Here is a 13,853-nt window from a genome sequence, read left to right as displayed (position 1 = left end):
ATTAAAAACCTTTAACATTAGCTTACTTTCAAATGTCACAATTGCAATTGTTTTCCAGTGAGAATACCGTACTTTTTGTACCAATTAATTAAATTTGCATTTAAGAAAAGCTTAATCTTAGCTATGTTGCCATACTGGGGCATCAGTGTTTTACAAACACATCTTGTTTTTTTAAATATTTTTATAGACATATATGATGCAACTTATTTTTGTAAATATTAAACATATGCGACTTATTTATATCAATATTAAAGATAATAATTTGCATATAATCAACACACAAGTCTTGGACGTAAACATAATTATCTTGCATGTTGATATGCATAAGTCGCATGTTGTCATAATTATCTTGCATAATGACATCATAAATACAGTCGCATATGCCTGTTGACTCTGCATCTACGATGTCAGATACAGGCGTTAGTAAATTTACACATTTAAAATTATATTTCCTTATAAGACTGGTACATGTAACTTGCATGTCAACATAATTGAGTACTTAACACAAACAAACAATTTGCAGACGCATATATATTTTTTGACTGATTTTAATTTGAAATTACATAAATATGAATAAATCCCTGAAATGTAAAGAAATCGTCTAACTTAGGTTTTCCTTGGTGCTTAATTAGCTATGAGACTTCGTGTTGCTTCCTATATATAATTCCATACAAAAATTTGCACAAATTTTTAACTTTATGACAAAATCTTACAAAATTTTCTCATTATACTTGGTAAACATAATTCAGGTTACCATTCTAAATGTAAATTTATGAGAAATATCGCTGACTTAATTCTGAAAAAAAAAAACTTTTTTGTGTAATCTTCTAGCATGCATGTAGGGGGCAGAAACATGCTATTTACTATGTCGTATATTATAATAGGGCTCTAGCCTTATATGATGGTGGATACTATACGTATCACGACCTATGTTCTATGTTTAAAATTAAAATAAATACATTACTCCCCCCTCCCCTCAAATATATAACATTTTAGAAACGGTACGTAATACATGTAGATATAACTCCGATGAAAATTAAAATCAAAACTGATAATTATCAATAATTGCTTTGCATATATCTACTTTGAAAATGCACAGCAAAGCGAGTTTTAAAGCAATACGAGCTGCATTTTTTAGGAAATTATTTTGGTGTTAAAATGTGTTATTATGTTTAAATTATATGTAATTTAAAAATCCCTTTGATTATAAAAACCAAAAAAAAAAAAAAAAAAAAAAAATTACATTGTTTCAGAAGAAGTATTTCTTTACAATCGAATATAAAGCATTATATATAAGAAATCAATAATGTACAGGATGACAATAATGTCATTTTGCTTCATTTAAAGATTATTTATAAAAGTTCGTCCATCGCAAATATGGATAACATATATGTTTATGAATGATCTATTTTTCTGTCTTTGAGAAGTTGATTACAAATTTGTAACAAAATTTTCCAGTGTCAAACTTGCAGTTCGTATTGCTTTAAGCTATTTATGCCGTTTAGATTAAAAATCTTATGATAACGTTAATTGGCACACTGTATTTTTTTTCTTCGGAATGTAAACAACAAAAATAACTTGGCGATACACTTTACAGCCAAGGTTTAAGTAAACGTGTAGTTCTGAGCATCACCTCACTGTTTATTACAAACCTCATGCCGGAGTTATGTATAAAAGAATTGAAACTTTAGGCATTGTTTTTCACTGATTGTCGGCTGTTTACATTGTTTTCCTTCGAAAAAAAAGAGCTAGAATATAGAAGAGACGGATATTTTATTTACACGTTGTGAAAAAGTGAGTACATTTCTGTTTTGAAACGCATGGGAATGCATTTATTTATAAACCGTGGCTAAGATATTCACATCGCCTTGTATCTTTTATCGTTGTAAAACGTGTTTCTGCACAGATATAGGGCATAGAAAATAAAACAACACCATAGAGTTTGTATATATCAGTTAATCAGATTTCTAACGAGGAATATATCAACCTCAATTAAAGTCAATTGATATTATTTATCAGGGGAAAATATAAGATATAAATTAAAATATTTATAAAATACCTTATTGTAAACATTAACAATGCCACCAGCATATATCATACCTTATTACAAATATTAAGAATGCCACATTAAGGACATACGCAACGTACCTTACCTACTGATAATTTTCCAAGATATTCTGCATTCAAACTTATAATATCATTACATGTTCTGTTTCAATGAGTCAGCAGGTGTTACCAGGGTTTTTTTAAAAGATATCGAATTTCGAAAATTTTTGCATTATTCAAATAAAAATGTACAAAAATTATAAAACAAATTCCAGATTTTTTTTCATCAAAAATTGTTTTAGAAGAGGTGTACAAATCCATATATAGACATTAAAAATTGCACACAGGTCCTTCATTTAGTGGAACTCTTCGACTTCAGGGAAGAATCCAAAAATGTTCAAACTACGTTGCGTATATGAACTTAAGGAAGCTCATGCAAGTAGAAACACTGCATACCAACGAGCTCTACCTATAGGGTAGTTTTATGCAGTTAGAGTGATCTGCCCTTAGAAGTAAGATTTTAAAGAGTTATTTACAGTTAATTACACGATTTGTAATACAGTGGACTAAACTATTTTAGCATTATATGAGACCATGGAAAAATAAGTAATTGAATTCATTATTTATTCATTAATTTTCCCAATGTAAGTAAACAGCAATGATTTATGTTCACAAAAGTTCACTGTCTTTGAACATTTTTCCTGCAGAAACCCTGTTACAAGTGAATGAAAAAGTCGCAATATGCATGCGCACATTTAACTGTTCAATACGATATATTTTCCTCCAATTCAAAAAGCAGTTTCTAGCGGTTAGTGTTAAGAGTTTCCTTAATGTGACATACTAGTATATGAAGATAACAAACAGTATTTAAAATCAAAAGTCTGTTAACAATACACAATAGGAGCAAAGCAAACATAGACCTTCAAAACATCAGAGGTTAGATCAGGTATATATTTGTCTCTGACTATGGTGAGCTTGATATAAAAATACTCAGAATCTGACACATGTGTTTCATATTTGGATATTTTCATATAAACACTTGAAAAATACGTTAATGATAATCTAATAAGAAAGCTATAATTATGATGAACGTGACGACTTTAACTTTTTCCCTTTCTTATTCAGCAATATACCCTCATCACCTGCATAAGGAGTTTATATAACTCAGGTGATTCGATAGTCATCATTTTGTAAGTTCCATGGCCGATAAAATGTCCTTGTCAGCAAATACAATTTATCATTAAGGCAAATACTGACTGACGTTTTTCATACGAATTGTTAGCCATTATTTATACACTGAATTGACGACGGATTTTCCGTTATTTCCCGATCATGACAAAAAGCACACGGCGGGTGTGATCGGTCAGCAGGGGATGCTCACTCCTCCATTGCACCTGATCCTATCTCTGATGTTTTGGAGGTCCGTATTTGCTTGAAGCTCCTTTTTTGTATTGCTTTGTGGAATTTTGATTTTGAATAATATTCGTTATTTCCATACAAGGACTGTTCAATAAATAATGCCCTGAGCACTGTCATAATGAATATAGCATAGAGATCATATGACATTAAGCTTGACTTTCTCTCATGATTGAATCTTAAATGGATTGAAAACAGTTTATGTGACAACTTTTCATCATATGGTTTTTTGTGAAAAGCTAGAGAACTAAGGTTATTCAAGACACTGCATTAAAAATGATTGGTAAGGAATCAGTTAACTAGAGTGAAATGAAATTTGCTGTAAAACTTGTTAGGAATCCCAAATTTATATTTATTGAAATATATTAAGTATACAGCGACCAATGTCTGCTTTATAGACACATTAGTTGGCGGTTTTCAATGAACAAAAATGATGTAATGGGTATAAAATTAAAATGGGTACCGACCTTGGCCACAAGAACCTACAACAACCAATGTACTGCTTGCCAATTTTGAACAAATTCTTACTGATAATGTTACGTTACTTTGTTTTGAAAATTGAGTAAAAAGGACAGCGTGCAAGAACATCTACACAATTAAATTATTTAAAAAAAAATCAAAAAATGTTTGTCCTAGACTCAAACAGACAATGAAACTTAAAACCATTTTTATAACCCCCCCCCCCCCCCCCCAACGAATTTACGAGCAAAGAAAAGCAAAGAACTGCAAGAGCACAAGAACAGTTTTATATACGAGTACAATTTTCTTATACAAAAAAATGAAGTTATCCCAAAAATTCCAAAAAGGATCAATTCTTGACTAATTCGTATCTTTCCATTTATATATTTTACTAGGTTATAGACAAATTGTAATAATGGTAAAATGATACTTATTTTAGCAGGACAGTCAAGGAAAGAACCTAGGCAAACAGAAAATTCTATTACAATCATGGAAGCTGAACACGAAAACCAGTCTCAACGAAATCAGGTATTCTACATCTGTTTCATATTTAGAAACATCCCTTGAAAGAGTCATTAATGGTAACGTAACTTAATTATTTTATGATTAAATGATTGCTTCAACTTTTCTATGGTCATTTCTTCTGATTTTTATCATGCGGCAGGTGTGACGGGTCGACAGGGGATGCCGACTCCTCCATGACACCTGATCCTACTTCTGCTCTGCTACTGATTATTTTGTTTAAATGAACTTTGCACTTGTTCGTTATCCCGGTAAAAAATACATTTAGAGATATATCTTATCACCTGCGTGTGGAGTTTATATCCCCCATTTGATTTTATGCGCAAGTGCATGCTCTGACTAAGAACAATCTTTTAATCGGGTCAAACTATTGACAAACAAGTTCATGAAACAGATATCAGCAAACTAGCCGCAAAGTGATGGTTCACTTTTCAAAAGTGATGACCTAGTTCCGCAACTATAACATACAGTCAATATAGTTATTTGCAGCAAATATTATACAATTACTGCTGTTTTTTAGGTCAATATAATGATTTAGCCATCTGAGGAGTACAATATTTTACGTCAAAGATGGCTAAATCATGGTATTGACCGAGAAAACAACAGCGATAATTGTTTAAGGAATGAAGCTTATTTCAACTTATGATATGATATAACATAACTTGGGGCAGTTTACGCTTTATAAACAGCGATGCGTAAACTGCACCAAGTTATGTTATGTCGTATAACATAAGTTGAAATAAGCTTCATTCCTTATAATTTAATTTCAGTATATACAAAGATACAATTTTTCCTCCTAAAAAGGCTTCAAATATAGCATATTTTAAAAGAAACGTCAAGCGGAATAATACGTTTTTGACGTAACTCATTGTGACGTAGGCAAGTTATGTTATACAAAATATTATATGTTCCTCTGAATGATTCAGCCAATGAAATTGCTTGATACAGGTGAAATTAAATTATTTTATGATATGATTCACTGCTTAAATGATACATGCAGCTCATTACTTGTTTGCAATTAATTAAGTCCTAGCCAAATAAAAGAGAGAAGCAGAATTAGAATGTAAATAAACCTTACCAGTCGTATCAATTTGAATTTTTTAAAATCAATTTTAGTTCCCAGGAGAAAAAAAATATGTCAGTCTTTTTTATAGGATAGATTTTGAAAGAAGGAGTATTATCAGGGAAAACTGATTGCCAAAAAGAAAACAAGAGGCCCAGGGGCCACGGCGCTCACCTGAGCACATCGGGCTTGAATTTACTCCCCCCTCCCCCTCCAGGCAATCATCATTTGAACAAACTAGGATCTACACTACCTGAGGATGATTCCCTATAAATATCACTAATCATAACTTTAAATTACTTGAAAAGAAGATTTTAAAGGTTTCCCTATGTATCCCTATGTAAAAATTGGGTCGGCCATTTTGGCCCCACCCTAGCCTCGGGGGTCATAATTTGAACAAACTTGAATCTGCACTACCTGAGGATGATTCCACATGAGTTTCATCTTTCCTGGCCCAGGGATTCTGGAGAAGAAGATTTTTAAAGATTTTTCCTATATATTCCTATATTAAACTTGGGTCGGCCATTTTGGCCCCAACCTTGCCCCGGGGGTCATGATTTGAATAAATTTGAATCTACACTACCTATTTGATTCCACATGAGTTTCATCTTTCCTGGCCCAGTGGTTCTGGAGAAGAAGATTTTTAAAGATTATTCTTATATATTCCTATGTAAAACTTGGACCGGCCATTTTGGCCCCACCCTTGCCCCAGAGGTCATGATTTGAACAAACTTGAATCTAAACTACCTGAGGATGCTTTCACATGAGTTTCATATTTCCTGGCCCAGCGGTTCTGGAGAAGAAGATTTTTAAAAATGCCATTAATTTTTAACAAATTCATGATTATCTCCCCTTGGAAAAGGGCGTGGCCCTTCATTTGAACAAGTTTAAGTCCCCTTCACCCAAGGATACTTTTTGCCAAGTGTGGTTGAAATTGGCCCAGTGGTTCTTGAGAAGAAGATGAAAATGTGAAAATTTTACGACGACAACGACAACGACAGACGACGGACAAAGGGGGAGTTTCGATAAGGCTGTTTTGCGGCCCCTCTAGAAATGTTATGAAATTGTGATATGTTGTAGATAAATGTCTTATCTTCCTAAAAATATTAAAATAATTTATACTGCACATTTTCTGGTCACGTGATAAATCAAAGTTTAAGTATACCCCCTTCCCTTCATTTTAGGAGTAGGCATATTTAAAACGGGATACTGAAGTTATTTCAACGTCAAATCATAAATAAAATGTGATAAATGTGAATAAAGACATCAAATAACCAATGTCTATATTAATTTTACAGAAAATTAATAACATTTATTTTATGTGATTTTTTTTTAAATTGCAAGATTTTTCTCGAGTTTTCATTGTAACTTTTCTTAAAAAGAGGGAGAATTTAAGTTATAAAACATATATATTCTGTATAGACAGAAACATTTACAAGAGGAATTTACTGACAGTTTATATTTGAACATAATAATCAATTTATAACAGTTTTCCCGTACGTAGGGAAGCAAATGTAAAAAAAAAAAAAAAATAGACATGCGATAGATCAACTTTGAGTGTAATTTACAGGTGTTTAGAATTGTTTGCAATACATTTTCATCAACTAAAGTTATATCGGTAAATTTATTGTGAAATTATACAGTAATATTATTGAATTTAATTTTAAACCATGCTTTGAAAAACAAATAGATTTCCGTACGATTAAAGAAATGCAAGTACATATTTATATTATTTTAAAAGTATATTCAAAAGAATCGCAATTGCAATGCTCATTGTATATTAATGTATCAATAATATTGAAAAAAGTCAATATATTTAATCAAGATAGTAATTATTAGTCCCCTACCGGTAAAACCAGAGGGACTACAAGTATAGTTTCCGTATCGTCTGTTTAGCTGTCCGTCCTTCTGTCTGTCAGTCTGTCCCATTTGATTTTCCGCACTTTTCTCTATAATCGCTTGCATTTTTATTTGATAAACTTATCTTAAGTATTAATATGATTCCCCCCCCCCCCTTGAAATGCTTGTAAATATTGTGCTAAGATTTGGTAAATGAGTTGACCTCGATCAGTAAGAGATCATATTTGTATTTTGTTTCGCTTCAATGATTTTTTTTTTTTGCAGAATTATTAAATTGGAATTTACATGTTTTTTTTTATTATTTCAAAAAACCAGGTTATACTTGCATGTAGAAAACTATAATTGGTAATGCAATACTAACTCAAATAAATAGCCAGATGATAAAAAAAACGCTTAATAAATAGACTGAGTGTCTCAATTTCATTCTGAAAGTTAGAAGTATTTTTTTAAAACAACTTAAAGATGCACATTATGTTCTCAGCAACTGAAACTAGGTACTTGCTTCACCAATTTTAGTTACATTTAGTAAGTGCTTGTCCAGATCGCAGTTCAAAATACATTTATAAATGCCAAAGATGTGTTAAATCCCAAATTCTGCAGAAACATTGAGTCTTTAAAAAAATTACGTTCCCTACTTAAATACCAACCACACGGAAAAACGTAACGAACCTTCTCTAGCAGATTGGAGCAAGGGTTTCTATTCGAAAAAAGCTAATATGATATTTTTTCTGATATATGTTTGATTCAGAACGTTACGGAATGGACTCGTTTTCACATCTTTCGTTCAATCAGTCAGAAAATATAAGTAAGATCTGGCATCTGGACCATTTCTGGTAATGTGCAACCCTTAATGTATCATCGGTGCATGTTTAGTCAACCTTTTACTCTGAGCATTCATCAATGAAATGTAAGTCAGACGCAGCATTCGAACCAAGTCTGGTACTGTGTATCCGAAGATGCATCCTGAAGCATGTCTGGTCATCAAGTACTTATAGTGGCATTGCTAAAAAAATTTAACTTACTTTAAAAAAATTGACCTCCACACATATTAGCTTAAAACACAGCATCTTAAACCCGACAGATGACAAGGAATTACTTGTCAAGGGACTATATGATATAAAAAAAACTGCAAGAAAAATATTTAACTGCACACGCAAATGCCGACGGTATTAAGAAAACTCTCCCTGTTCCGTGTAGTTGAACTAAAAATATGACGTTGACGTTATATGCTGGCGACGAAATAAGTATGGAAATAAAGACAGTATCCGAAAATGTATTCTGTTGTTCATATTTTCGAGAATTATCTTTGATTTTAAAAAATGTGCTTCTTTTGGCTTAGTATTTTAACCTGGTGTATAATCAGGTAACCAGAAGGTTCTAATTTTAGGTATGCAAATTTTAGACAATTTTCAATTTTTGGATATGAAGTGCACACGCGACACTCATCATACTGTAAACTATTAGTGTGCAGGGTATATCTAATAACTGGGCAAAACTAGGTGAGTGTCCCTCATGCACTTCATATTCTAAAAATCGATTTATAAATGCCACCCTCTTATATTTTCCCATAGGCCTAATGTTAACGCATTTGCGGGTACATCTAAGTTTGTGTCGGCTACGGTGTGAATTTATCTCATATTAACTTTTGAAATATTAATAACAAAAATTAAGATATTCATCTTAAATTCTAAACTAATTTTGAAAAAATAAATTGAAATTTATTTTTATGAAAATAAGTGGGCCGAGAAACGGCCTTATCGAAACTCCCCCTTTTGATCAGAAAAGCTCCTTCGGCTCAGGTGAGCTTAAAATTGTTGTTCAGTAAATGTGTTGGAGGGGGTTTCCTGCATCCCTTCTTACCACACTCAACCGAAAATATATCATCCTATGGTTTTCTATGCTTTTGATCCAGTGTGGTGATGCACTTCTCAATGTCAAACCTATAATCTCTAGTTCTGTTACATTAAACATCTATAATATAGAATTGTAATCAGCGTAATCATATTGTAATTATTTGTTCATGTCCCCCGTACGTGAACCCTTGATTGGTGAATAAACATAACATAACATATATTTGATTATGTTTTTTTCACATGAAAAAAAGTCATAATTATTTAAATAGCTTTCCAAAACAATTTGAATCAATTTCAAATTTCCCGATCTATCCTTAGATCAATGTAGAGGAAATAAATCCTTGTATTCACCTAGAACGTCACGTCCAGGTCAATATAGCGTAGTATTTTTTTAACATAGTTGGATCTCAGCCAATCCGAGAGATGAAAATTATTCAATCATATAATAAATTTTTGTTAGTATGCAAATTACTGTTTGGTGTTTTGTAAACTTTTTAAATTGTTAACAATATTAACACTCAGAATTGTCCACGGATTTTTTTGTTTTTGTTTTTGTTTTGTTTTTTTTTTTTTTGTTTTCCCGATTTTGATAAGGAGTCACTTCGGGTGTGAACTGTTGACATGGAAAAAGCACCCGAACCCACCACTAAGGTTTTTAGAGGTCCGTGTTTGCTTTTCCTTCCCTTTCTATTGTTTCAAATAATTTCTCTGCATGATAACTGCTTCTTTTGCCCCTACTTCATAAATGGAATATTTTTTTTTTTTAAAAAATGTATATTCAATGAACCGAAGTAAGATGCAGATTTCACTTATGTTAATATATTTCAGAGACAGAAACAGAATCGCCCAATGGTTATGTGTTGTTTAATTATGGTCGGTTTAACATTCATCATTTGGCTTGTTGCCATGGCGACTCCAGGCTGGATAGTTGCTTACGTTAGGAACGACTTGTATCCTACTGGAGTAAGTCAATTAATAATAATAATTATATTATGTTACAAGTTATTTTTCCACTTAAGGACAGATGATACAAACAATTTTTTTCTTTGGAAGAGAATTAATATCATGTCACAAGTTTAGAAATGGAGATGATTCTTTTAAAAAAAAATTCTCCTAAGTACTGGAAAATGTAGTAGACAAAAAACACTTTGTAAAGGTTTACAGAGAAAACAAATTTAAGAATATATTACCTTGGTACTGGAATGTAATATTTACTTTAGAAAAATATACCAAACCAGGTGAATTTTATGAGGAAAAACAAAATGACAAAAAATCAGCAATATTAGAAAGGCTGATTTTTACCATTTTGCTTTTCTTCATAAAATTCACCTGGCTTGGTATATTTTTCAAAAGCTTCTACAGCACCAAACTAAATTTCTGAATTTTTTTGTCGTCTTTAAACCTGTACTGAATGTGTTATATCCATATTTGTAATTACAGTGTATATTGAAATATTACTTATATTTTCCAAGTCTTATTTGCCACTTCTTACGAGAAAAGATTTTAAAAATTATTTTCTTTTCTAAACTTGTGACATGAACTAAAGTCTCCTCCAAAGAAAAAAATTGTTTGTATCATCCGTCCTTAAACGGATATAACAAAGATATATTTGAGACATGTTTTATAAATTTTTTTTTGATACTGTATAAGTATGATTTTTAGCAAAACGCATGTGAAGCAATTTTTTTAATTTCAAAAAAAAAAAAAAAAAAAAAAGCTTGAATATAAAATCACGAATTAAATTTTGTAATTTAGTAATGTAATGAACGCATGTCGATTCAAAAATTATTTTTTAGCGATAATCAGTTTAAACTACCTTTATGATGCCACCCCCCCCTCCCCCCGAAAAAAAATAATTAATTTAAAACAAAACAAAAAACAAAACGCACCTATAATGTATTATGCGTTTAATTTGGGATGGCATGTATTGATTAATTATAAATTAATAATTAATTAATTATTGATTAATTATACAGAAAATTATTGATTAATTATACAGAAAAGCACATGGAATAAACGTTTTTCTCTGTTAGTGTGATTTCATCAAACCATGCATTACATGTATAATTGTGTTTACTGTTACTTTTTTTACTTTAATTTCAGGTGAGCTTAAAAATGAGCCTATTTTATTACGTAACCTGTGAATCTACTAGAACATGTGATCTTCTGGCTATTTCCTGGGATATGGCGGATCCAAGTTCTTACCCGCCAAACAAGCGTGAGTTTATAATATTTTTTCTAGTTTCCAGAATTGTAATGACATTAATGTGGTAACCTTAAAGGTTGTACTGGTTTATCAAGATTTTGAAAAAAGTTCATCTTAATTCAATTTCTTATTTATTTAGTGCAAAAAAAAAAAAATAATAACTTTACGCCAATCCAGAATACAAAGTTCATGAGGAATTTGTATTGATCCTTTTTGATGGAAAAATTTGAAGACTAAAATTAACATTTTAAATGATATCCAATATACAATGGTTATATCTATTCAGATTTCAATTGACATACGTTTTCTGCGGATAATAATATTTTTATTATTTGACGTTATTCATTTGTGTAAAAAAAAAAGGGAAAATCTATACGTGAACCTACATTGAATATATAAATATGATTGGAATAATCAAAGTTAATGAAAGTAATTTTGAAAAGAATTTTTTTTACCAATACAATGTCCCTTTTTTTCAGCCTCTATACCTGAGATTCAGATAGTGAGTACGTTTGCTATCATTCTGTGCGGAGCTGTGTTCGTACTAGAGCTGGTCAACTTAAGGATATTTATACTCAATCCATCTAAAACGGTCACAAGTGCAATATTAATGTTAATAGCAAGTAGGTTATTTTTGAATTCTAATAAATTACATTTAATATAGTTAAACTGCCTGCATGGTATATATACGTGTATAATTGTACTTATAAATAATATTCGTTTCCAAGTTAAAGATAATAAAATACATTTCACAAGTCATCTTTTAAGGGATTGAAGAGTTGACTTTGAAAAAAAAAGAGGCATACATGGATTGACAAATAATTCGTACATCAAATACTGTGTTTCAGTCGTATCAGAGACTGTGCTCATTGGTAGAACTGGACGTCTGGTAACTCGAGTGACAGACGAATTTAAAAGAATACACCGCTCAGAATTAGCTGATCTTGAAAGAAAGTTACGAGGAGCCGATATAACGAACATCGAGGACATAATTTCGTTTTTCGTGTACCGGATTGATTTTCCGTATTCTATTTTTATTGCTTCTCTTGGGGTCCTTACTGGAGTTTTGGCCTTCACCTTCATCATCATTGTGTTTTACCGGAACAGGAAATCACAGCGGAGTGATACAGTTTGTGACGGAGATAATCCGTGTAGATCCAAGTCTACCTCCTAAATATATAATATAATTTTCTTTGGAGAGAAGGAAAGAATATGCGCCTCAATGATGAATACTCATTTTCGTAAGCCTACCTCATGGATATTTATTCAAATAAACGGAGGAAGAAGAATGACTTCACATATATGTACCTCAAATTATTGCTGAATACTAGTACAAATTGAATACTGCATATGAAGCTCAATTATAATTTTTTTTAAATAACCATTTAACATGCATTTATTTTAATTAACGATGATTTACATGCATATAGCATCACTAAATGTTTTTTTTATTTCATTTTATATAAAATATATTTCAAATATAAAGTTATTTTTAGTACCGTGTACTTAATGTAAGGTTTCATTTGTGACAATTTTAGCATCATTTTGGGCATAGATTTTTAGCCGGGCTTATTGCTCAAAGAGCAACTGCCGGCTTATGTGATCCTGTTCAAGGCAGGATGTTGACCCCATAGTCGCCATTTTAAAGTTACGTGCAAAAATATAGTTCTTACTCTCAACCGCTTTTGAGATACTAGTAATACAAACGCTAAATAAAGCAACAAAAATACAACGAAGTTTTATCTAAATAAAATAAACATTAGTAGTAAACTAGTAATGACTTTGAAAACTTCATAAGTCAAAGAACATAGTTCATTAGCGTAAAGATTTTTGATAATCAGTGTTACCGTACTTCTCTACACATACGAGGTAAAGCAGGAGAGGGAACCAGACTGGCCTGTTTGTTTACAGTCAGCTGCGGTACCAGATTAATTCTGATTCTGAAAAAATCGGACCGTGGTATTAGGATTGAAAAACTCACTGTCAGTGTCTTATCATTAATATTGATAGTTTGAAAATAATTTTTTCATCAGAATATAAACGTGATTCATGTAAGAAATCCATTCTACTCTGTAAATGAGCCCGGCTCTCTGTACTTCTGAGTACTTTGATTTTATGTTATTTGAGTTATCAACGAGATATTTTGCAGATATAAAGATACTGGCTATCTAAACATATATGTATGTTGAGACACAAAAATCTATGTTCATTGTCCGTATTTTAATGTGGTTGATTAATATGCGTTTGGTCATTTTTTTAAATTCACCAATATGATTGGTAGTGTCTTGTCCTCTTACATTTTTAGGCTGTAGCAAAATCGTCTTTAAAATGGTTAATGGTGGTGTTCTGTACACATGATATATGTATAACGAGGTTATATGATAAACAGATGAACAGACAGACAGGACAAAAACAATATACACCCTGG

At 31.5% G+C, this 13,853-nt stretch overlaps 1 protein-coding gene across 5 annotated transcripts; it reads left to right on the top strand.

The window, feature by feature from the left end:
* The first annotated feature begins 1,444 nt into the window (after positions 1 to 1,444).
* Positions 1,445 to 12,827, top strand: LOC134239896 (uncharacterized). 5 transcript variants are annotated; one of them, XM_062722028.1, is made up of 6 exons: positions 1,449 to 1,794; positions 4,364 to 4,449; positions 10,048 to 10,182; positions 11,323 to 11,437; positions 11,905 to 12,048; positions 12,274 to 12,817. In XM_062722028.1, exons 2-6 carry the CDS (start codon positions 4,411 to 4,413, stop codon positions 12,597 to 12,599), a joined length of 759 nt encoding a protein of 252 aa, XP_062578012.1. In that variant the 5' UTR covers positions 1,449 to 1,794; positions 4,364 to 4,410; the 3' UTR covers positions 12,600 to 12,817. The 5 variants fall into 5 exon arrangements, with proteins under 5 accessions (XP_062578016.1, XP_062578015.1, XP_062578012.1 ...); XM_062722029.1 differs by having other exon boundaries at positions 1,449 to 1,798; XM_062722027.1 differs by having other exon boundaries at positions 4,361 to 4,449; positions 12,274 to 12,816.
* The last annotated feature ends 1,026 nt before the right edge of the window (positions 12,828 to 13,853 follow it).

Source organism: Saccostrea cucullata, unplaced genomic scaffold (genome assembly GCF_032062105.1).
Source record: "Saccostrea cucullata isolate Sc308-1 unplaced genomic scaffold, CSIRO_AGI_Scuc_v1 ctg5431, whole genome shotgun sequence".
NCBI classification, from domain to species: Eukaryota; Metazoa; Mollusca; class Bivalvia; order Ostreida; family Ostreidae; genus Saccostrea; species Saccostrea cuccullata.
This window is presented reverse-complemented; position numbering and strand designations above follow the sequence as displayed.